The sequence below is a fragment of the Pollicipes pollicipes genome, unplaced genomic scaffold (assembly GCF_011947565.3).
Source record: "Pollicipes pollicipes isolate AB1234 unplaced genomic scaffold, Ppol_2.1 Scaffold_2975;HRSCAF=3490_pilon_pilon_pilon, whole genome shotgun sequence".
Lineage (NCBI taxonomy): Eukaryota > Metazoa > Arthropoda > Thecostraca > Pollicipedomorpha > Pollicipedidae > Pollicipes > Pollicipes pollicipes.
The window spans coordinates 114,402-139,286 of NW_023596200.1; the positions used below are offsets into that span (position 1 = coordinate 114,402).

Genomic DNA, 24,885 nt, shown 5'->3' on the forward strand with positions numbered 1-24,885 from the left:
CAGGCTAATGGTTGATTTTGTTTGACTTTTCCAGACAACACGTATCTTCCTTCTTGCATTCAGCAATGTCCGTTTGTGGAGCCGCTTGTGTTGTTTTCGCGATACCTGACCGGAATAGGCTCTCGAACTAGCACAAAAGAATTCAGAGGCTATCTGGCATTTAAAACACAAAAGATTACTAATGTCGCATGTGTTACCAGGGCAAATACTACGGTTGCCAATATTGGCAAGATACGCGAGGGAGACCTATTCCAGAATGGTCGGAGACCTCCGCCATATCAGATGCCTTATGCATTTGCCCAGTACTCCATTGATGTGCACATATTCAGTGTCAAGTGAGAGCTCAAGGCATACAGAAATATTCCCATGCCAGAGCCTGTATGTGCAACGTCGGTTCAAATCAAAGAGGTCCCGCAGGGCAAGTGTAAGTGTATGTACCTTTGCAGATTTCCATGGATTACCATGGAATTTTAACCATTTAGGATGACAGCCATGCATGGAGCCACATTCACCAAGATGTGATGCATTATTTTGTTTGTAGATATGGGTAGGGATACTTTGTACTTTTTAATATACTGTACTTTGAACAGTTGTTTCTCAGATATTAAACAGGAAACAGTTGGGTGGATCTTGCCCATGCCATGTCTGATACAATGGTCCTTGGTAATGGTTCCAAAGTGTAAGTTACCATGCTTGGGAGTTATTACTATTGGCTATCACATGGATGGCTATCTAGTTGACTTATTGGGTTTCTCTTCAGGCTGGTAGTGAGTCTGAAGAATCTGATGATGAGGAAGAGGAAAAATCCAAGGACTTCCAGGTCTTAAAAGGCCATGCCAACTCTACCAGAATAGATGCTGTGCTTAAATTTGGTCTGGGAATGTCTAGAAAGTAGGTTGCAACTTAAATGTTCTGTCAAATTGCAATGTTGGAGACCTTTGCACTGTTACATGTTAACTTGAGTGATATGCATGTGTATGTATATATCCAGCATATGACAATTACTATCTGTCATTCTTAATTACCAATAGCTCAGCTCATTCTGTTTATGCACATATGCTTGAGTCAGTTTTAACTGTACATGTTGATTTCTTTCAGCAAAGTGGACAATGCATTTTATAGCAGCAGCATCTACCTCAATGGAGAGAAGCTGATCAAGAAGAGCCATCCTGTAAGCACTTGGGCCAGACCCAATTTGCAGGGCTGTAATTTGGTATTCAGGAGGCCTTCAGCCTCCCCCCCCCCCCCCCCCCCCCCAATTTGGGATTTGGTTCCCCTTCCAACTTAGTGAAGACCGTGAACAAAATCTGGGTGGATACCTGTTTGTTGGCATATTTTGGGGCAGGTTGGGTAATTTTTCACCATTCAGCCCTGCCCCTTCCCTAAATCATTTTGTGAAACTATGCCTCTGACAGCAGGATATGCCTTTCCTATTCACAAGCTGAGATGAGCTTATGAAATTATATTGCTGAAAAAATGCCAGTTAAATGTTACATAGTAAGTGGGGGCAGTCCTATTATGGACATGATGATATTTGTTTCATGAGATTTGTTTTTCACCAACCTTTCAAGTGTTCAATTATGCACTGGCTGTGTGTACTGGCAGACTGAAACAGTCATTTGGACAGGATGTTGTGAATGAACAACCAAGTTGTGTTAAAGTGTTTAACTATATCCAACATGTTTTTGTCAAAAATGCCCATCCATGATTGTGTGTGTGTTCAGTCATGTGATTTTGTTGGCCTACATCATGGGGATGACAACTGTTCGGCAGCTGACGGTGGATGACGAAGTGGACGTGGTGCGCGGCGAGAACGCGCTGAACACGTCGTTCCTGGACGTCTCGCGGGTGCAGGTCCTCGACATCCACCGTTCGCGGTCCGACCCGGACAAGCTGACTCTGAAGGTGCGGCGCTTTAAACAGCTCACCGTCGAAAACTACTCGTCGCCGTGGAAACCAATTGCGTCGGAGTAAATGATCTGCACGTGCGCTGTAGTCGAATGATCATTGTCCAATGGTGATACAGAGCTTGACGTGGCGACCGCGTATGACACATGCGCGTCCATGATAGCCCATCCACCTCTGCTGATTGAGTACGGCAAGGCGGCGGCCCTGCTGTACTCCATCAGCAGAGATGGTATGCACGCTCTGTTTTGTCATCTCTTTCAGCCTGCGCTGTAGTCTGGGTAACAATGTATATAATACATCGGTGTACATAATTTCTGAAAGCGACTATGATCTCTCAGCGCACCTGGCCGAAAGACCATTGTCCAGTGCTTCAGTATTTCCCACTTGACTTTGTCATCCATTTAAGAGCAACTCGCATTCTAAGTACACAGCTGTCCAATGTTACATTAGCACACGTAAGTAATGTCAATGGCTGTTTCCACACGTTAGAGGCTACAAATGAACTATTTGAATGAAATATTGAACTGAATGAATGAATGAACAAGTGCACTATTTGTGTTGACACTGGTCGAAATTGGTCAGCAGGCGGAGGTCGACATAAGACAGAAAGTCCGCTTGTGCTGCAGCGAATACGCTGCTGCATCGCCGTGCAGTTTGGAACGTTACTTCACCCATTAAGCCATTTCCAGAACAATGTTGCTTCTATGACGTTTGCCACCTCGAACAACCTGTTTCTGGACCTAAGTTTTTATGAAAATTTCAATCCTTTCAAAGAAGTAATGAGTATGACCCTCACGCTGGATGCGTGACCGTGGTAATGCCCGGAACAAACTCATCCGCAGCGTGACATCGGTTTATTGCACGTCTTCGGCCCAACCAGATGATGTGATATTAGTTAGCGATACAGTATGACGCGCAACATTACTTAGTTTATTACAACATCGTCACTTTGTTAAGCACCAGCTATTCGCAGTCGCCACTCGCGCTTAGTACATAATAGGTGACCTTACTGCCGGTAGGCCACATATTGATATGCTCCAAAACCCATCACCCTTAGACGACTTAACTTGGGTGGACAACGACAAACATCTTCCAGACATAAAAATCTCCCAGACAAGCCATGAGCGCTGACACTGAGGCGTTGCCGTAAGCCTACGGTGAACGCGCAGGTTCGGCTTATTACCGGGAATGCTAGTCGATGTCGCTCTGCCCGCCCGGCCGCGGGCCGGCGGCTTACGGCCAGTGTCTTGAACACCACTCGGGCAAGACGGGCGCGTTGGAGGACAGTCCGTGGGGGTGATAATAGGGGTTATGTCACAATATGCAGAGCTCTGCTATAAATGAGTGCGCACTCTAGCGCATGATCAGTGCTCCTTCGGTGGTCAAATAGCAGTAGCCGCCTCGTAATCTCACTCCACTGCTTTTTAAATAAAGCTGACGTGCGCACAAACGGTTGCTGATAAGTGGAAGTACAATCAATGCTAGCGCGCACATGATATGGATCATTACTCATCCCGGTACACGATTTATGGCTCCGCTAGGACTGTGTGCTTAATAATATTGGGCTGGAGCCAGGCTCTGGCAGTGGCCCCGCTAGGCAGTTTCGGGAGCCAGGCTCCGGCAGCCGATAAGCGCAGTCGGTGGCGCGGCACTGCGGTCTCCGTGTCCTGCCCGGCGACATCAGCTGGCTGGCGCCGCCTCCACAGAACCCGCTGGTCCCACCCCGAGGGCTGGCCACGCCTCAGCCGCCCGAGGCCACCGCCGCCCCAGCGCAACCCACAGCACGGCAGCCAGGCTAGCCCTCTCCCCTGGCAGCGCCGCTGCGGCTAGTCCAGCGGTCATGCCGTGTGAATGGCGACGATGGCGTGTGCAGCGTAGGTCGGACGATTGTGCAGCGTAGGTCGGACGATTGTGCAGCGTAGGTCGGACGATTGTGTAGCGTAGGTCGGACGATTGTGCAGCGTAGGTCGGACGATTGTGTAGCGTAGGTCGGACGTCCGCCAGGGGCTGTGATGAAGTGTCCGTTTTGTTTGTTCCGATATCATGGGTCTTGTCTGGTCCGGTCCCAGGCGCTGGTCTATTCCTCCGCTGCGAAAAGGGGGACGCGTGACGTCATAGTGCGGTACCCGGTCTTGGATGCTTCTCGAGTCTGCCTATTTCATTTGAACCTCTTCCAACGTGAAACAATCCTGCTTTTCTTAAATGCAGCGTTGGGAATTTTGGTGGTGTGCATCATCCTGTGCTAAGTTAAATGCATATAGGTGGCGCCAGCGAAATGTTTCTGTGATACACGAAAAGAGGCTGACCGTTGATCCGAATGTTGTGTTCGCTGATCCGCCTATGCTTCCGATCCGGTCTCCTTTTTCCTGCCCCCTCCCCCTGTTGTGCCGGAAAAGGAGCGCCTTTCTTCTCCATGCCAACACCATCCGGCCGTGCTCCACCAGCTGGGTGACATGCTCTACCCACGCGTTCCAATGGCGGGAGGCGTGAAGTGCTTCTTCAGCGTCTGCCAGCACTTGTAGTAGTCTGGATTGGTCTTCATGCAGGTCCGGTGGCCCCAGGACGTCATGGCCAGGCCCAAAGAGCTCTCAAACATGAAAGCCTGCGGAACACCAACGATGGCGTTAGTCAGATCGCGTGCATATCCCGGCCACCAAGTAGAGCCGTCGGAACGGTTCCCTCGCTATCCCCACGAGCGACTTCCGCCCGGTCCGTCCGGCGGGACGCAGCCACACAGCGTCTCTGCTTGTAGCGTGCGGCCGGAGCGGCCGGGTCTCCCGGCGCGAGCGCACCTGCGTGCCGCCAGCGATGTGGACGGGCTTCAGCTCGCTGTTGCTCGCCGCCTCGAAGCACTTGGCGTCCGGACCGTGCGGTGTCATCATGGAGTGCAGCGTGGCGCCGCCCGGCTGCAGGCCCTCTTCCTTGGCCTCGTAGTTGCCGTAGATGAGCCCCATGAACTCGGACATGCAGTTCCCTGGCGGCGGGAGGTGGACGAAGCGGTGCACGGCTGGCGAGCTCCGCTCCCGTGAGCTTAGCATCGATCGGCGAGTGACGGGCGTGCGGGTAGTAACGGAAGCGGAGTTTTGGTCCATTGCGGATACCAGAGCTGTGTGGCGTATCAACCAGGGGGGGGGGGGGGGGGGCGTCTGACGCCACCAGCGTTGGGATAATAACTTATCCTAGACGGACATATCGAAGTGAACCATCAGCCACCATGCCTCGGAAACAAGAAGCAAGGACCATGAGGCAGGGAGAACTAAAGAGCATGGTGAGAAAAACGTGCTCATCGATGACATACCGCTTGAAGTTGAGCTCAAAATCACGCCCGAGTGGTGCGTTTTCTGGGCCACGTACTCCCGGCACAATCCAGCGCGCTCGCTGGAAGAGCGTGATTGAATGCCGCGAGTTTTAGGCTGCGGCAGCAGGACCTGGGAAATCTGCACAGCGTAGCGCAGTCAGGCGGGAGTTGGGAGCAGTAGCATGTAGCAGGGGGGGGGGGGGGGGGGGGGGGAGACAAATGCGCTCTTCACGGAGCCCGCGGGAAGTCCCTAGTGTGCGCTGACTGTGGTAGTAGGGCGGCCTGAAGGTGTGCTCCTGGACGGCCCAGCGCGGCGGGAAGATGACGAAGTCCGCGATCGCCACACCAGGCTGCGTCGACTGGCACGTGAGCACCGTGAAGATGGACGGGTCCTGGCGACGGTCACCGGGTCACCGTTCGCTCACGGCAACGTGAAGTCATGACATCGATGCAATCTGCTTAGTTATGACATCACAGAAAAGCAGCACGCCCCACATGAGTGGCGTACTCAAAATGCGGCGAACATCGTACGGTGGTTGCGGTCAGTATTATAATATGATTATGGGCTCTTCGTCCCAAACAAGACATATAACAAGATGGCTTTGATGTCTTACGGCTTTAAGGTTTAGAACTTTTCCCCTCGCAACACCGGGAGCATTGTACACGTACTTAAAAGCGCGGTTAAAGCATTTCACACGCACTAAACAAACCTCCGTGAGGTTAGCGGTTTATTCAGCGATTTTTTTCAGCGACGGTTTTCGATTTCCCTGAAAGGTGTCTCAATGCCTATTGTGGCATGAAAACACCAAAAATGACACTTATTTTGCAATATCATGTGACCTTCAAGGTCAAAAGCTGGGTCAAATGACGGGGAACTCGATATCACCCAAAAACTGCCGTTTTGAAAACCGTAAGCATCAAAATATTCAGAACCGAAAGAGCTAGCGCACAATCGCAAGCTCTGACCTCTCAAGGTCACCTTTCAAGGCCAGACACCGGCTCAAAGGACGGGAACTCCAAATCACCCAAAAATTACCGGCCTATTTTAAACTTCTAATAATCAGAATATTTCCCAAAGAAGGAACTATCGCCCGTCAAAAATCCTGACCTCTCAAGGTTACCCTTCAAGGTCAAACGCAGGCTTAAACGACGGGGAACAACATATAACCCAAAAATTAACGATCGATTTTAAACTTGCGAACATCAGAATACTCGCCACCGAAAGAACTAGCGTCCGTCAAAACCTCCTGACCTCTCAAGGTCACCCTTCAAGGTCAGACGCGGGCTCAAGGACGGGGACTCCATATTACCCAAAAATTACCGGCCGATTTTTAACTTACAAACATCAGAATATTCATCACAAAAAGAGCTAGCGTCCGACAAGAAGTCCGAACCTCTCAAGGTCACCCTTAAAGGTGCCGGCTGCAGACGCTTCGATGGCAAATTCCAGGCCGCCTCCCCGCCAAACACAAGCCACCAATCGCACGCGTTCTCCGCCAATCAACAGCCAGAACTAGTGCGGGGCCCGATGCAACCCGCAAATCACATCCCGCAAATTTGAGTCGCCGGCGAACTGGCACCTCCAATCCGCAGTGAGCATCGCTGCCATAGTTTTGCTTTGAATAGTTATCTCGACACCCAAATGCCCTAGGGTGCGTAGTGCAAGCGCGGGCTCAGAGGACGGGGAATTCCACAGAAAGAACTAGCGTCCGTCAAAAAGTCTGGATCTCTAGAAGTCACTATTCAAGGTCAAAGGCGGACTCAAAAGATGGGGAACTTCATATCACCCAAAAGTTACCGACCGATTTTTAACTTACAAGCATCAGAATGTTCACCGCAGAAAAAACTACTATCCGTCAAAAACTTCTGACCTCTCAAGGTCCCCTTCAAGGTCAAACGCGGGCTCAAAGGACGGGGAACTCTAAATCACAAACACTAAAATGTTCACCACAGAAAGAACTACCGTCCGTCAAAAAGTGCAGACCTCTGAAGGTCACCCTTTAAGGTCAAACGCCGGCTCAAGGAACGGGAAACCCTGTATCATCCAAAAATTGCTAGCCGATTTTGAACGTACAAACATCGGAATATTTACCGCAGAAATAACTACCGCCCGTCAAAAAGTCCTGACCTCTCAAGGTCACCCTTCAGGGTCAAACGTGGGCTCAAAGACGGGGAACTCCATATGACCCTAAAATTACCGGCCGATGTTTGCTTACTAACATCAGAATATTCACCACAGAAATAGCTAGCGTCCGCCAAAAAGTGCTGGCCTCTCAAGGTCACCATTCAAGGTCAAACGCGGCCTTAAAGGACAAAGAACTCTGTATTACACAAAAATTCTGGCCGATTTTGAACTTACGAAGATCAGAACATTCATCACAGAAAGAGTAACCGTCCGTTCAAAAGTCGTGACATTTTAAGGTCACCCTTTTAGGTCAAACGCGGGGTTAAAAGACAGAGAACTCCATATCACCCAAAGGCCGATCTCAAACTTACAAGAGTTCCTCATCCTTTCAGCTCGCGTTTGACCTGAAAGGGTGACCTTAAGAGGTCAGAACTTTTTGACGGACGCTAGTTCTTTGTGTGGCAAATATTCTGATCTTTGTAAGTTAAAAATCGGCCGGTAATTTTGGGGTGATATTGGAGTTCACCGTCCTTGAGCCCGCGTTTGACCTTGAATGGTGTCCTTCAGAGGTCAGGACTGTTAACGGACGCCAGTTTTTTATGTGGTGAATATCCTGGTATTTTTAGGTTGAAAGTCGGTCGGTAGTTTTCGGGTGATATAGAGTTTCCCGTCCTGTGAGCCCGCATTTTACCTTGAAAGGTGACCTCGAAAGGTCTGGACTTTCTGACGGACGCCAGCTCTTTCTGTGGTGAATATCCTGATGTTTGTAAGTCTGAAATCGGACGGTAATTTTAGGGTCATATGGAGGTCCCCGTCTTTGAGCCCGCGTTTGACCTTGAAGGGTGACCTTAAGAGGTCAGAACTTTTTCACGGACGCTAGTTTTTCTTTGGGAAATATTCTGATGTTTAGAAGTTTAAAATAGGCCGGTATTTTTTGGTGATATGGAGTTCCCCGTTCTTTGAGCCGGCGTTTGACCTTGAAGGGTTACGTTGAAAGGCCAGAACTTTTTGACGCGCGCTAGCTCTTGCGCTTGTGAATATTTTGATGTTCACAGTTTTCAAATCGGCCGGTAGTTTTTTGGTGATACCGAGTTCCCCGACTTTTGACCCAGATTTTGACCTTGAAGGTCACATAATATTGCAAAATAAGGGTCGTTTTTGGTGCTCTCATGCCACAATTGACTTCAAGTCCGCTTGACAGAGGATTCGGAACTCGTCGCTGAAGAAATCGCTGAATAAATCGCTAACTTCACGGACATACTAAACAACCCTGTCGAACCACGGACCGCGCAGCACTGCCGCCCCAACTCACTGCGTGATCGAAGGCGGTGGCGTTGATGACCATGAACTTGGCCAGGTCGTACTTGTACGGCGCCAGGTTGCCGTGCCAGGCGACCACGTCGAACGGCGAGTGGTCCTGGCGGGCCTCGAACCAGCGACCCTGGTACTTGGAGAGAACGCGGTAACCGGCCACGTCGCGGTCCTCGTACCAGGCGCACGGCGACAGAAAGTCGCGCGGGTTCGCCAGCCCGTTAGCGCCTGCGGGCAGCACGTGAGAGGGAGGGGTCTGTTACTCTACTGATGTACGCCAGTCACGTCAGCCGTCAGATGAACAGTGGGTATCGGTACAACTTCCGAGAGCCGGTGTGAGTCGCAGGTTAGGTGCTAATTTCAGCAGTACTTTTACCTCGTGAACCCTGATGGGCTAGTGGAGCGAGGCAGAGGCGCGTGTAATATCTTTTTTTCTTTGTGCTTGACTCCGGGTGGATCGCCACTTTCTCCTTCAGATTTCACCTGCGGTTTGTTTGCACTTGTTGCACTGGTTATCGTTGCTACCAAGTACTGTCTTGTAAAACACAACAGCCAGCACGTTGACGATGGTGATTGGATGATTACATTGGCGATGGTGACAATGCAAAACACGATCGTGAGACAGTGTCGGCTTCAGTTGATGGCATCGGTGGATAGCGTACGTACGCTCCAATAAAAGCGGTTGTTGGCGGTTGATTCCACGGATTAGCCTTTTGTCCGCCTATACATTCCACACGATTGTCGTTGCTCTAGCCCACTGTTCTGGAATTTTTCGATTGTTCCTCGCAATCTTGCGACATGCATCTCATTTGCGGCAACCTCATAGTTTCTGTCTCGTGAAGATCTGCATTTTCCGTTCATGGCTTTGACATTGTCTGATTCTGCAATGGTTGGGATCAATGTGGCAAACTTTTGTGGATAACTCTGAAAGACTATCTTGGGGCGTCCGGCTTCAGATGAAAGTTGAATGCACTGGATCTTCGACGCACATGTCATGTCGTATGCACTTGGCAAATAGCTTACGTGACCAAGTACTGTGTGCGTTAGCAAGACCAAACAACTGATAAAGTGTCCACCCCTCCACATAAGAGTAGAAAGTGGAAGCGCGAGATTTGATCATGTTACGCATGCAACGAAATGTTTGTATCCGGCACCCTTTTCACAAGCCTTAAGGGAGTTAATGAAGTACGTTTATGAGATACATGTGACAACTTCAGGCATGCTTATATACTAAGCCATGAGGCATGCATTTATATTTGAAACTTCCTGAGTATCCACACAATTCAACATCCGTTTAGTAGGAGACGCATTCTTATTTGAATTTGGTGTCGAGTGCTAATTCCTCGTAAAAGGGAGTTCTCGGTAAACAACCCGCTGGTAATGACACGCGATCCGCTTTGCTCTACCACAAACAGATCATCCAGAGGTCAGTCACGTAAGTCAAGGTCCCATGTGAAAGCCGTGCATACATTCCGGCCAAGGATGACAATCAACTTCCAGGTGAACTTTTAAGGTCACAACCAAGGCCCAAGGATTCAGCAGCGCCGCATAACCACTGTATTTTTCTGATGTCCCTTTAAGAGACATGAAAAATGTGCCTGAGATTTGACAAACATTTTAAATTTGTCCGACGTTTAAAGGTATTGAAGCAAGCATCCTATATATGGAATAAGCTCACTTATCCCGATTTGCATACTTTTGGGTGGAAAAAGCTGCCCAAGACAACACAATTTTTCTATTCATGCTTCTCAATACGTTCTTGTTTGCTTATGCCATCGTACCTTGCACAGTATTGATTGAAAGCCAATTGACGGACCTTATATCCGAAAATCGCGGTTACAAGCGTCAAAAAGAACGACACGAACGTTGTATCTTTCTTGGCCTTGATCCTCGCATAACCAATGGAGTGGCAAGATTTAAATGACGTTTTATTGAGTCATGGATGCCTGAGCGATCTTGAAGTAGTGACCCGGTCATTTACCAAGACCGGGTCACAAATGCCAGACACATTTATTAGGACCAAGAAGTCTTCACGTCTTCACGAGCATGTGACTCAGAAACTACAGTGGTTTAGGTCTTGCAAAGGGCAGGGCTGTGAACTTCGCCGATTGATCTTCAATGACGCCGTTTCAGTTTAAAGCCACATACAAATGTGGACTGCTCTGTTTAATGATGCCTGCAAAGAATATGTCAGTTTTAGAGTTTTGTGCTCAAAATGGTGCAAAAGGCATGCCAAATGTGCCCAATTCGTGTTGACCATATAACATGGTGTCAAAACAGAAATGAACCAGGTCATATTTCAGACGTAATTACGTCGGTCCAAAGTGGGTAAAATGTACAAAGTCGTGTCAGGCTTTTGTAGATACGGCGAGAGACGCTTGCGTTAAACAAAACGTGCGCGCCTTCGATGCATCAAAGTGAGCAACAAGCAATGAGCTGCACTTAAGTATGAAAATGGTGATAAAGTCGGATGGAACTGGCACTCGTTCGGTCGGGTCAAATTTGCTTAAGAAAATCAGATGATTGTTCCAGCGGTGACAAATACTTGGGTTGAGTCAAAATGTGGCGCACCTTTAGCTCGTTGGTGTCTCATAACACTTCCAATCGCGCTCTGGTCTGCGTGCCAGTTTTTCACCAAAAAAACTCTATTTGTTTGGTTTAAATCGTGGGAAAGTGTCTCTCGAAATAAAATGGCTCAAAACCGATGCATTCCTTTTTTGGGAGAGGGCTTTTATCCCGAACTGGTTCCTAATGGGCTTCTGGCTTCTAGACCTCCCCACTTTCCGAAAGTGATCTCCAGCCCTGGAGTCAAGGGTCGCGGCGACCAATGTCGAAAACCAGTCTAATCATTGTGAACACTGGAGGCCACAGCCTCCAACGAATTCCCCTACGAGTGGTGTGGTATGTGCACCTTTGTACGAGCTAGATACTAGAAAACTTGAAGGAAGACCAAACTCGTCTGGGCCACTGGCCTAAAGGGTTGTATTTCTTACGCCAAATTAGTCACCATGTAGAAAACTGATTACTTGCAAACGTATTGCAAAATGTCACCCGAAGGCTAGATCACACGGTTAAGAAACTGTTACCATTGCTATATGAATATTGCTGGACTTAAACCGTGAACACATACATAGCTTAACGTGAATTTCTGTCCGTCTTTTTTTGGTCACGCGACAATAGAAGGCTTTGAGTGGGGCGAAAATGTCTCCTCATATCAATGCATGCCCTACAAATTCAGCTATGGTAATGCGGCAGACTAGACCATAAAGGTGGTCAAAAGTTCAGCTGCATCACATGTGACGATAAAACGATGCGATAAACAGACAACAGTGTACATTATTTCGTGTACAATACACGAATCTGAACACAGCATTCTTATTATTTGTTGAGGACAGATAGAGCGAATGGCATCCACCTGTGTTACACTGCTGGTTATTACGAGGCGCCGAGTGTTGACGCTTCCCCACTTGCGCGCTGGGCTTCACTCACCAATCGGCCCCAGGTATGGAAGCTGGAAGTGGCCGTCGTACACCTCGAGCACGTAGCCGCGGCTGGGCCCGCTCACGGCCACGTGGAAGCGCACGCCTTGCGGCACCACGCAGATCTCGTTGGGCCTGACGCGCAGCCGCCCCATCTCCGTGGTGATCCGCAGCTCGCCCTGCTGCGGCACTGCGGCCGGAACGGCGCACGTCAGGCGTTAGCGACGCAGCGACCGTGTGCGTCGGTCCCCGTGCATCAGCGGCTCTCTTCATGCTGTGTTGGACGAAGGCTGCGGTCGGAATTTCTAGCTGGAGAATTCGTGCCGTTCAGGAGGCTTTAAAGGACTGTTGGTAGCTTCAAGGGCTATTCCATGAGTCAGAATGTTTGCTGCACACAAGGGAGCCAGATTTCCACTTGCATGCAATTTCGCCACGGACGATGCGCGGGTTGTCCCTAATCGTTCAGTATTCAAACCCTGATAAGTGACCACTCTTGAGGCTTCATCCACCCGGCTAGCAACCCACATAGCACGAAGTCTGCCATCTTTGCACTGGAACCCGATGTCCGCGGAACCTCGCGCATGGCGCAGGGGAAACAGACCACTCTCAAGCAGCCGTGCTCACCGATGAGGAAGTCCCCGTCGCTGTTGTAGAGGCAGCTGTCGCCCATGGGGGCGGTGCAAAGGTACACGTGGACAGCCAAGCCGTGCCGCTCGCGCGGGTGGCCGGCGCCACATACCGTGTGCAGGCCGGATACAAAGTCGACCTCGCCGTCCGGCAGGGCGAACGGCCGCCACAGCATCTGAGGTGGGGGTGGCGGGCGTGACTGGTGCAGTCCTGGCACGAGGCCCATTTCGCCGCACCACACTGTCACCAGCCATGATGGCTATCATCGCCAGTGACCTGTTTTCGTCAGTCGTCCACCGACATTCTCTCGATGGCTGGACAAGTGCGGCTCGGGAAGACAGCGGGTAACCGAAAATGTATGGATTTCGGCCCCCAGAAGCGCGCAGCGTAACAGAGCGCCTGGGCGTGCAAGATCGAGCTGAGCCATTGGCTTAGCTGAAGTGTCGAGAGGTCGGTCCGCCGACGATAGTGACGGCATTGGCTTACTGAGTCAACTGCGACCGATTTCTGAACACTCTTCAGCATTTGGATTCCTTGCGAACGATGCTGATGCGCGGTAATACACAAGTATCAGCGTTACAATTCGTCCGCCCGATACATCCATCGGTGTCTTCCTTTCCGCGCCAAACTGCTCAGTCATATCATAAAGAGCACACCCTATCAGCTGGTGCAGACAGCCATACACACTGCATGTTACCTGGTTGGGGTCTGGGGCTTCCTGCTCCCAGTCGATAGTCGTTTTGTTGCACTCCTTGACCGGAGTGAAAGGCTCGTGACACACGGATGGACGAATGCGGTACAGCCATGTACGCTGATTGTGCTCGCGAGGCGCTGCGAAACAATGCGGTAATGGGAGTGAACAGGCTGGGTGATATCTGGAAAAGGCCTACGTGCTAGCCATTCCCCAAAATTCAGTCCAGGGAGCTGAACAGAAATAGATAATCTTTTGCAACGTGGCTTATAAGCAGCAAACCGTGCAAAAAAGGCGATGCTTGCAAATTCACCATACACACTCCGCGCCGCTGCAGAAAGATCGCGGTTTGACATAGCTGGTGATCAGCAAGCACAAGAATAACAGGGAGGATTGTGGGCATGGCAGTGCCAGCTTCCCAGCCGGTGCGATGCGGCTGCATCGGTGTTCGAGAGCCCAAAGGCACATCATCGGCTGGGACGGCATTTGGCGAGGCTCGGCCGGCTGCCAGGACGCGGCTAGCCGTCAGACATTGTGGGGCCGCCTACATGCGTGTTCCTAATCCTCGCACTCAGCTCGGTCTCCTCCGTGTAATGCATTGTAGGTGGCGCGCTGCTCTGTTATAGCCGCCAGTTTTTAGAAAGTGGTCGAGGGCCGGGCTTCGCAAGTATGCCGTCTATCCTTCAAACGGCTGTGAAGACATCGGTAGCAATCGAGTAATCATTGCGTTGAGTGTTTTGACTGCCCGTCGGCAGAGTGGCTGACTCCGCAGCGCCCCGGTAGCCCTCACAGCGGCTGACTCTCCAGAGCCCCGGTAGCCCTCACAGCGGTTGACTCCCCAGCGCCCCGGTAGCCCTCACAGCGGCTGACTCTCCAGAGCCCCGGTAGCCCTCACAGCGGCTGACTCTCTAGAGCCCCGGTAGCCCCACAGCGGCTGGCTCTCCAGAACCCCGGTAGCCCTCACAGCGGCCGACTCTCTAGAGCCCCGGTAGCCCTCGCAGCGGCTGGCTCTCCGGAGCCCCGGTAGCCCTCACAGCGGCTGATTCCTCGACTCCCCAGAGCCTCGCTAACCCCAGTGCGGTGAACTCCCCAGAGCTCCGGTAACCCTCACAGTGGCTTACTTCCAGAGCCCCGGCAATCATCAAAGCCTGAGCCAAGTCCTTCGTGAGCCAGTGTAAGCTCATTCCTTACTCATGACGTCACAACCCAAGCCCATTCCGTACTTGGACGAGCGGGAAGCAAGTGCGTTTGTTTACAAATAAGTCGTCGGTGCTGACATAGCAACGCATAGCAACGGGCGATGCGCTGCTGGCGGTCCTGTATGTCCGTTAAACAAGGCAGGTGTCGATTTCATGTGAAAAATGTGATTGGGAATGATGTATTTAACTACAGGTCACATGCCAATAACTGTTATTCGAATAAAATTTCAGTGCGCCATTCCTGCCCGCTACACGTCTGTATTGGGTTCGATAAGCTGATCCCATTTGTGCCCATATTTGGAACGAGAGGCGCTCCTCATTGGCGTATATCTATGGTGCCGCCTCGGTGAGCTGAATTAGAGCCGTGAGACGGTGAGGAACTGCGCTCCTGTCTCCACGACCCGTGCCACCAACGTATCTCAAATGGTCAAACCGAAAGTTTGGACGACTGCGAAAACGGCCTGTCTCGGGGAATGTCGTACCGATACGTTTTCGGAAGAACTGCCAATTTATTAGCAGCCACCGCCACTGACGCTTCCTGGAAGTTTCGAAATCGTGAGCGCGAAATTTAAAAAAAATGAAAAAAGAAGAAAAGAAAAAATATATAAATAACTGTGATATCTAAAAGAACCGTGAGTGCGATCACTGTTGTGGAAAGCGATTAAAGGGTACCGGTCCTGTCTAGCCTCGGGAAATACTACGATAACTTCGCGACCCTGAACGCGCAAGATCCCTTTGACCATTTGAGACACGGACCGCCAGCTGGAGCAGTCGCCTTCCGCCGCCGACCGCCAGTAGATAGGCATCGGCGCCGCCGCGGTGGACCCAATGTCTCTCGCTCCTATTGGCCACTGGCCGTCACGTTGCCCCCCGGCACGGAAAACCGGCCCTGCGAGATGGCAAAGGCGGCGGACACGAGTCCAGTGCAGGCACCTCTGCTCACTTATATGGCACAGCATCCTCGCTCTGCTCCTCGCACTGCACGTCAGGCGGGAGTGGGCTCAACAGCTGATGTCAGAAACTGGTTGTTGGCCCGACGGTGAAAGTCACGCCAAAAAGTCACCCAAGCGTCGCGAAATAAACGGCAGGCAAATGACGAACACACTCAGCCATCATCAGACGCCTTGGCTTAGCGCTGCAGCAGTCAACGGCTCTTGCGCATGCTGATGTCTACTTCAGCACTATTCTAAAGAGTGCGAAAACATGTGTAACGGTTTGGGAGCTTCTCAGTGGTTTTCAAATGATGGTCATCTCTTGCTGCAGTCTTTGCCATATCAAAGTTCACATTGTACGGGCAGAGTGAACTTTGTCACCCAACGCACTTTCACATTCACAAGTTTGTTGACATGGATGGGCAACTTTTACAGAAATTAAGCCCGCGTCCTACACCAGGAATGTCGTTACCACACCCACATCGCATTTTTTCTTATTGCATCTCACATTATCTGACATTAGTTGTCACGAAGGTCGGGAAGTGCGCCAAACCCAAGCACGGGTGTTAATCCGTATCCTATTGGGTGAGCCCCTACCTCCCCTCCCCAAGTCCAATTCGCTCCCTCCCCAACGATGAGTCTGACCTCCAACTTCTGGAGCTTAAGTTTGTACACGCAGAACATTGAAAGTGAGAGCTCAAAATAATATAAATTTGAAGGGTTTCTCATAATCATGACACAGGTAAAAGAAACAAAGAAAGTGCAAACCGTGATGTGGTGTCGGGTGCAGTGCAGCTGATGGAGCTCGTCAAACTTTTGGAGCTCCGGGTTCGTGCTCGTGCCCGTTTATTGGATCATTTTTTGTTTGTTTTTGCTGCATGCTGTGTTCCAATGGCACAATTCATACGCCTTTTAACTATAGCCACGTTTTGTGTCATCGCCTGAGTGCTTGGGCATTATTCAGAGATGTCTCAAGTTCTTAAGACTGCCACAAGCTCCGCTCGCTGCGGCATTCTGTCACCACGTGTTAACGGATAATTGAAAACCAGCCGGATATTGGCACCAAAACATGTAACAGATTTACCAGCGACTACGCCGGAAAAACCCTTGAAATGTGCCGACACTCACTTGGACGTAAATACTCAATGCAACAGTTACAAAAGCTCGACGATTGACATCACGTGACTCAGCCGATAGCGGTAATCGTCCGACAGTGATCAGTAAAACAACACTGGGCGTTCCGGACACGTCCACCGCGAATGCTGTCATGCAGCCCGAGGCCCGCCTTGCGGCTACCTGCCGGAGGTTTCCGTGGCGGCTTTTAATAGTCACGCGCATCAACTTACTCTCTTTCTTCCCGCAGCCAACAACGTCTTAAGCTGCACAACATCGACCCTGCGTCGATTAACAAAAACTGGTATCGATCACCAAGGCCCAACAAAGTGACAATGACGGCCAACAACAGCCTCTCTCGTTGAACTAGAGCGGGGGAATAGGGACAGGAGTGTAGTCTCCTATTCAGCTGGGGGAGACTCTAGCCTCCATACTGTGGGGGAAACGTATGTCACCTTTGAGAGAAATCTGTTTTTTCGAGCGCACGTCATGGGCATGTTCAGCCATTTTCATCGTTCAGCGCCCCAAACCTGTTTTGCAAAACGACATTCCTGTGGTGGAAGCTTCATGACCGTCACACGCGACGGATTCGCCTCCGCAATACCTCACAGCATAGCCTACTGCATCCCTCCAAAGTGGACAGCGTCCAAGTCAAAAGGCAGGTGAATGAAAATCGCTGTGAGGTGATCGGCAGCCTACACCAACCGCGGACAATGAGACAAGCTTCAAAGACTTCGAACGTATTGAAAACAATTTGAAAACTGAATCGGGTCCTCGCTCTACATGCAGCCTGTAGCGCGCCTGGCGGCTACCCACCGGGGGCTTCCGCGGCAACCTTTAATGGTGGCGCACATCACCTTACTCTTTTTATTCCCGAAGCCGTATACGTCCAACAACGTCTAAATCTGCACAACATTTATTGGGGGAGAGGGCCTTTCACCATCAGGGGACCTTTCTCAACCCTGCGCCTCCCCCCCCCCCTCGTTGCCAAGGCTCTGACTGCGCCCCTGAAGATGGCAGATTTCCTGTGTTATTGGTATAACAAAATCTGAGGATTTTTATAAGTTTTGGAAAACGGCACAAAAGTGCGTGAAAATGACTCCAGTAAAGCAAAATACATTGCGCGCACAAACAACCAAATCAACGATATAACAGCGTTATCGCGACGAGACAGATCGATTATTGAGTACTACCATTCGGCGGAAATTCTCGCCCACTACAGCATGGGAGAAATGCCCTGTGAAACAGGCGGAAAGAACAATCGGCCAGCAAAAGCTAGGTTGGATGGATCATGGCTTTTGAAATTGGCAGATACAGGGTTTCGTTTCTTTGCTGTTTGCCGCGGAAACTGACGGACGAAAATTTTCGATTCATTGGTGTGGAATTAGTGACGAGCTTGGCTCTGAGTGAGCTAACTGATTAAAGCTTAGTTGAACATGCTACCTACATTACTTGGATCTACATTACTTGGACCTAGTGGAGGTTTTGGATCACCTCAACCTGCCTAGTCTGTACACGCATATCCATTGCGTTGCAGATGTGGTAGGTCCCTGCATATAGTATGCACACCCAAAAAATATATCAACTAATTTTTGGGTCGTCTGGCCCACCCCATCTCAATTTCAAGGGTAGCTCATTTCATTTAACCTGTCCATGGTGGGCTTGTTAAAAAATGAGCGTTTTGCATACTGACCTGGTGGTGGATCCAGGATCCTGGCCAGTGACTTATGAAGCACGTGACGATGACTTCTATGGTCCTGAGCAGTGACTTTCGAAACACGGGACGGTGCGCCGCTCTTGTCACAAGCGAGACCGTAGCCGCATACGTGATGCAACAAATGTGCATCCTTGCAGGCGCGCAAACACGCGCTCAGATTCACAGTTATCTGAAATGTGCTGTTTGCGCCTCATTTCATCATGTAAGTAAAAACTTATATGATGATTAAACGCCTCCAGAACTAAGTTTGGAAAACTCTTGTTCATGTATCAGAGGCGTTTATAATACATGCATGTTTTTAATGCATTTTATGAGTGCCAAAGTTCAGGTTCTTATTACATCAAAGACCTGATGGAGTAGACAATGGGGGCCAAGTTCTAAGTACATGTGCGCGCCCCGCTCAACGCTGTCAGGGGAGGGGCGCAGCTCAAATTGAGGCACGATCCTTGCGAAGATATAAAAATTACATTCGCGCGGGAAAACTGCAGAAAAACGTGGAAAAGTCGTTGAACAGCCGAAGGCGAACCCGCGTAATGGGGTTTGCAGGTGCGGAGAGCTACCTTTGGACAGAATCGGGTGTAGCGTGCTTGGTTCGCCACGTCCCACGCCACGCATGTTTAGAGCTCTGTGTGTGATTTTGTCTGTTACTCGATTCACTGGAATGCCTATGCATGCGTGCTACAATTTTGGGTCTCTGAGATTGTAGGGGACAGTTCCCCTTTTCTGAAAGCTGTGGGGGACGCGTCCCCCACATCCCCCACGGTGTCGCCAGCCCTGGGCTGAAGGACGGGGGGGGGGGGGGAGGGGATGAACGAGCGCTACAGAATGCTCACGCTGCAGGCCACTCTGCATGTTCGCTTCGTCGTGGCCAGTGAGTGCCCGTCCGAGCTGACCTGGAGCCGAACGAGGCCGCGGCGGGTACCTGTGAACGCAGTGCCTGACAGCTGCTCGGCATATAGGCCGTACGGACACTTCTGCGGGTTGTTCTGTCCCTCGGGCAGGGCGTCCGGGCAGCGCGGGTCGGTGCTGGCAAACTCGTTGCCGAACCCGCTCTGGTATTGGAGCTCATCCCAGCCCATCCTGAGCACTTGAAGGTTCTTCCTCGCCCTGATCCTGAGCACTTGAGGGCTTTTCCTGGTCCTGATTCTGATTACCTGATCTTCAGTGAAGGTTATTGGGACGATATGACCTGGGAAAAGAATGGCTTGACTTAATGCTATCAGGCCGGTGCGTGCGGATTTTTTTTCAACGCTACCCGCGCGGTGCGCAGTGCGGTTCGTACGACGACTTGCCGGTGTTCACCAGTCCAAGGCAGCAGCATTTGGAATTTTGAGACGAAATTTGTAAATGAAATTATTTGCAAGCGCGCAAAAACTATCATTCTAAAATAGCTATCCCCAATGGCCACCGCTAAGCCCCCACACACATCATTGACGATCGTATCCACCTGGTTGGGGTTTATATTCCGATAAAGGAAATGCACAATCGTGCACAGCCTGTCAATACCGCAGCGTTTTCAATTGCAACAGCGTCCACATGATTGCCATTATGTCAACTAAACACGCTTTCAACAACTTCAACTCCGAAAAGTCACAATTTTGCATCTAGGTATACAGGAGTCAAATGCCCGATCAGGTACAACTTCTTCCATGATGCGTCTGTTTCAGATCTAAGCATCGATGCATGGTCGTCCTGGCATAAATTGTATGCTCTTCTCAAACGCCAGCTCTACATGTCGCCTTTTAGGCTCCGGCCATCTATAGGCTAGATACGCGGGCACGCATGAGTGAGTGATAAAGTTGGTACATGATATATATACATGCATATGTATATATGAGTATATGATTTATGACATGAGCATATGACATGCTGTCATGCACGAGTATACACGCGGTCACAACGAAGTATATGCTGCTTTTTAGTAATGTCGACTCCTAATGTCACTGCTAACCCTCCAGATATCTATGGGTCAAAATCGCAGGTCACACACAACTCCTTCGGTAATCCATTGACTTTAATCAAATCTAAAACGGCTGCATGGCCACCGTGACGTCAGACATTCGTACTATTAACCACGTGACCCAAAACGTCATTGTGGAGCTAACAGGAATCTGCAAGTCGAACGCACCATCCCTGAGAGCTTCTTCAGTTGTCCATCGTCTCCAGTTTGAAAACGCATGCGTCCCACACGTTGCGTCAGGCAAATGCATTTTAGCGTCAGGCCCTCAAAATATGAATGATTGGTCTTCAGGCATTTATCGATCAACTACACAGTCACGCACGACTTGTTTAATAAGGCATCCATTGCAAATGTGAACAGGGCTACGTGATCGTCGCGCCGTCAGGTAAATGCGCTTTCGACAAGCTGACCCACAGAGGTCACCGTATAGTTTGCAGACCTCTGGACGTGAAACACGCCGTGACACACAATTCCTTTAATGATACATCGATTCAAAACATGAAAAGGCCGTGTGTTTGCCGTGTCATTCAGTACATACACAGCTAACGGTTTGGCCTCATTTAGTCAGAAAAACGGTCCCGTGAAGCGCTCTATCGATTGCTACGCAGCTGACGCAGCACACTTTTGCATTTTGACATCCATGGGTCATATATCGAGGCGAGATAGTAGGTATTACGTGTGCAACCGCCTGATGTTTAACCATACCATACGGCAGTTTTTGTTCATTGTCGCTCTACAATATCCGGAGGGATTGAAACCCTCTATAATATAACAACTATGTATGCTAGAGCTTAGTGGAAAAGGCTGTTGAAAAGCTCTCCTCAAAATTCATAAGATGGGTGTGCCTAAGCGATGTGGAACGTGACCTTCGACGGGTCAAACCGAGGCAAGGAATCAAATCAGCACAGCACGCACGCGAAAACGGCATTGAGTATCTTTCGAAAACATTCATCAGATGAGTGTTATTTCACATCGACAGATGTGACTTGTGATATGTCATGTCAGGTCAAAGGGGTGCATACTCACGAAGGGTATTATACCGTATTGTTCACGTAGGGGCTATCATTGCGTTGGTCCGCCCGGCTATGTCCAGAACTAAACTAACCTCACGAATGGGAAAAGCAGCGTTAACCCGCGCCCCGCCGGGGAGGGGAGAAGTTGACTTCCTCCCTACAATGCTACGAGCACAGTCAAGTCTTGATCTGCTGAGGTCAGTGATCTCGGTCAGGCCAAAGAGATCAGCCTCTAAAAGACCTTGACCACATATAACTTTTTGTGCGTTGTTTGTCCTTGCGCAACTTTGTTATAGTAATATAAAATCATAATACCTATCTTTGAGGTTTTCGGAAACAGTCGAGGCCAGTGACCTGGGTGAGGTCAACGTTCGCGGTTTTTTGTGAATAATGCAAATCTAGACGCATGTCTTTGAATTCACGCATTTCTTTGTAGTATTAGTATTTCTATGTGCCGAAAAGAGTACTAAATCACATGCACAGCCTTCTTATGACCACAGGGCGCATGACATTGACCTAGGTCATGGTCTACTTCCATGGGTGCCCTCAGCAAAACAACGTTGAGATTAAAATAGGTAGTTTTATTGGGCTATTTTTAGCGCAGAATTCCAAGCTTCCGCTGCAAACATGTTGTGGCATCATGGTAACATAACGAGGTTAAAATAGGTCACGTGAATACACGACCGGTCAGATGAGGTCATACAATGTCAATGACCTCATAAAACTCAGCCGACCTATCTGTCATCTTAAAAATATCTGTGCCTGGGATACTTTTGTTCCACAGCTGCACCTAATAACATAAACTTAGCCAGAAGCACATTGTGAAAGAAAACAAAAAAGCATCGGTCTTGCCGACTATTGGTGGACCAACCGTAAACGGTGACCTAACCTGACCGACCCTTGCATGGAAACAAAAGTGGTAGCAGTGGTCTTCTCACAGTCTTAACGCTTAATTGTGTGCCCTCAATATCCGTCTTGACGTATTAACATAGGTTTAAAGAACATCTGTCAGAATAATCTTTTTTTCCTTCATGACCTGTGGCGACCTCGCATTTGACTTGATGTCCATTCTTCATCATTTGGAGAAACTTCCCAATGGTATCTTGGCTTTTCTCGTACGGTGTCTGGAAGTTGGGATCCCAGGGAGGGGAAGTCAACTTCCCCCTGACCGGGCGCGGTTATCTCAGGACCCCGGCAGGGCGCGGGTTAAAGTGCCTTTCGAAGGTGCAAGGTCCAAGTTGCATAACCTTCCAAGGGCCGAGCCTGGCTACAGACGTAAAACTTTAAACTAGCTTGACATTGAAGTACTTGACCTCTTAAAAACCATCAAAACGATAGTAATGCACTCAGAAAGCTAAAGATAAAAGAAAAGTCTAAAAATCTCTTTGGGGTGCACTTCATGCGTTCATTTAGCGTTGTTCGTCACCTTTTGACACAAGGTCACCAAGATCACCTCGAGGAGGCATCACAGACCATGCGCTGTCGGAGTGAGAAACCCCAAATCTGTTTACAAGATCTATAAAACTACACCAACTCGGGTGTACAAAGTCTCAGAGCCGTACGCACAACCATTCAGAATTTATTACGGGAAAACCTCAGCGGTACCCATAGCTCTCCATCGTAAATGCTGGCTTTTTGTTAGGTCAGCTACATAAAAACATTACGATTTTTCCCCTCACATGTCCCACGGTGAGACCGTAAACAGGTTCACAACGTGAACGTCGTTAATTGTTACAAATTATCGAAATTCATTTTTACTACTTCTGCTACTAGTACTACTACTACTACGTCTAATATTGCTGTTATTACTTATGCCGCTTCTACTATTATTACTACTTCTACTACTTGCGCAAAAGACATATTAGTGACAAAGTACGAATGATGTTGTAGGTGTGATGGGTGAACGACACAAGACCGTCACAATCTGACCCCCCGAGGTCACTGACACCGTGAACAGCCCACGACACCAGCGTAATTCACCTGCATTAACTCGCGAATTCTGCCTTCGATGAGCGTGGACGACGCAGAAATAGCTTTTCAGACTTAAATGCTAGGTATCAGCATGTTCCTGCCTTTTCAAGCGGTTTCCACTGTCATGCGTCATGTGGGTGAAATAGCCATGATGTATGTACATGAAGAGACAAAGGCATGCAGCCATTTATAAATGTGGACTAGATGCAGTATTGAATAAATTACACGACACGGGGCATTGACCCCATCATGTTGCAAAAACAACGACACTGGCAGATCAGGTTGTTGCAAGTGCACATACTTTGCATCACAATAGCATCACGACCACGTAGCCGTCTTCAGATTGGGAATAGATGCATTATGGAGGGAACACTGTATGCCCGCATATTTGACTCGTAAATGCCTGGAGGCTGCGCGGAGACGCCTGGATCTCACGTTAGAGGTGCACGTCCTGGTCTGCACGGCGACCATGTAGCCATCCTCCAATTCGAAATCGAAGTTCGAGACTGAATCAACTCATTTTTTGACGGAGTTGCGCTTGTGTGCACGTTTCCTTTATTGGAACCCGAGTCCGATGCGACTATTTTGCTAACTTTATGGATGTCCACAATAGCCTCTCTCAGACATTCTCCATCAAATGCGCCGCAAGCCGGGTGGGCTGGAGCCCTGATGGGACGAACCCACTGAGCACGGACCACACTGCCGTGAGGAACGTGACGTGTGCTCCTTACCCGTCACGTCACCCCCACGGATAACATGCAACCCCCTCCCTCTCCCCGACATAGTCCCCCGCCCCCAGGCCCCGCCGACCCCGGCTCTCACCTGCCCTCTCGCCGGCCGCCGCCGCCGCCGTCTGCCGTCCACCTGACTAGCCGCCAGCCGCCGCTGGCAAGTGACGTCACTACGGCCCGCCGGTATGCGCCCCTCTCAGCAGGGCCGGCGCCTGGCGTCACCTGGCGCGGCACGCTCCAGGCGGGGTCTCCTTACGAGGCGGGAGGCTTCAGGTGCACGTGACCAGCATAACTGCGTCGTTAGAGAACTGCGCACACGGAGGGAGCAGGTGCAGCCGGCTGAATGATGGGATGCTGTGTACCGCCAATAGCATCCGGCGTCACGCTTCTTCCTTACGCGGGATTCGCCGTATACGAGGTAGTGCATTGACGCGTTAGAGATCATCGGAATGGACGCGGCTTCGTTGCAGGTCCGTGATAAGGTGTTTCCATCACACTTTTCTCTGGCGATGTGCCGGCGCGCTTTTGGACGGGCCGTCGCGAACCAACGACCACACTGGTCCACAGTTTGTGTTCGTGTTACGCTTGGGCCCTACGTGACGCAGCCGCGTAGCTTTTTTGGAGAGAGGCAGATAACGAAATTGAAGGCAATGAGCGACATGAGCCACCCTTGATCCACTGCCCACATTCTTCTAGCCCCTTAACTCTACTGGTCCACGCTGCTGGGAAGACCGCGCAGCGCGAAGCGCGGCATTCAAAGGCAGAGAACGTGTGTGCCTGTGAATGTCACACACTTCGGATCCGACACGT

The 24,885-nt window shown here is 50.0% G+C and overlaps 2 protein-coding genes across 4 annotated transcripts; one reads left to right on the top strand and one right to left on the bottom strand.

The window, feature by feature from the left end:
• The first annotated feature begins 48 nt into the window (after nucleotides 1-48).
• LOC119114695 (mitochondrial transcription rescue factor 1) lies at nucleotides 49-2,452 on the top strand. 3 transcript variants are annotated; one of them, XM_037238713.1, is made up of 4 exons: nucleotides 49-67; nucleotides 761-891; nucleotides 1,099-1,171; nucleotides 1,774-2,452. In XM_037238713.1, exons 2-4 carry the CDS (start codon nucleotides 881-883, stop codon nucleotides 1,972-1,974), a joined length of 285 nt encoding a protein of 94 aa, XP_037094608.1. In that variant the 5' UTR covers nucleotides 49-67; nucleotides 761-880; the 3' UTR covers nucleotides 1,975-2,452. The 3 variants fall into 3 exon arrangements, 2 of the variants coding, with proteins under 2 accessions (XP_037094608.1, XP_037094606.1); XR_005096052.1 differs by lacking the exon at nucleotides 49-67 and adding an exon at nucleotides 74-430; XM_037238711.1 differs by lacking the exon at nucleotides 49-67 and adding an exon at nucleotides 74-424.
• A 295-nt stretch (nucleotides 2,453-2,747) lies between these two features.
• Nucleotides 2,748-24,227, bottom strand: LOC119114696 (homogentisate 1,2-dioxygenase). Its single transcript, XM_037238714.1, has 10 exons — nucleotides 24,167-24,227; nucleotides 19,323-19,589; nucleotides 13,446-13,579; nucleotides 12,746-12,923; nucleotides 12,132-12,311; nucleotides 8,644-8,870; nucleotides 5,472-5,598; nucleotides 4,701-4,882; nucleotides 4,375-4,510; nucleotides 2,748-3,996 (listed from the first exon to the last, which is right to left on the bottom strand). Exons 2-10 carry the CDS (start codon nucleotides 19,477-19,479, stop codon nucleotides 3,986-3,988), a joined length of 1,332 nt encoding a protein of 443 aa, XP_037094609.1. The 5' UTR covers nucleotides 19,480-19,589; nucleotides 24,167-24,227; the 3' UTR covers nucleotides 2,748-3,985.
• Nucleotides 24,228-24,885: the final 658 nt, after the last annotated feature.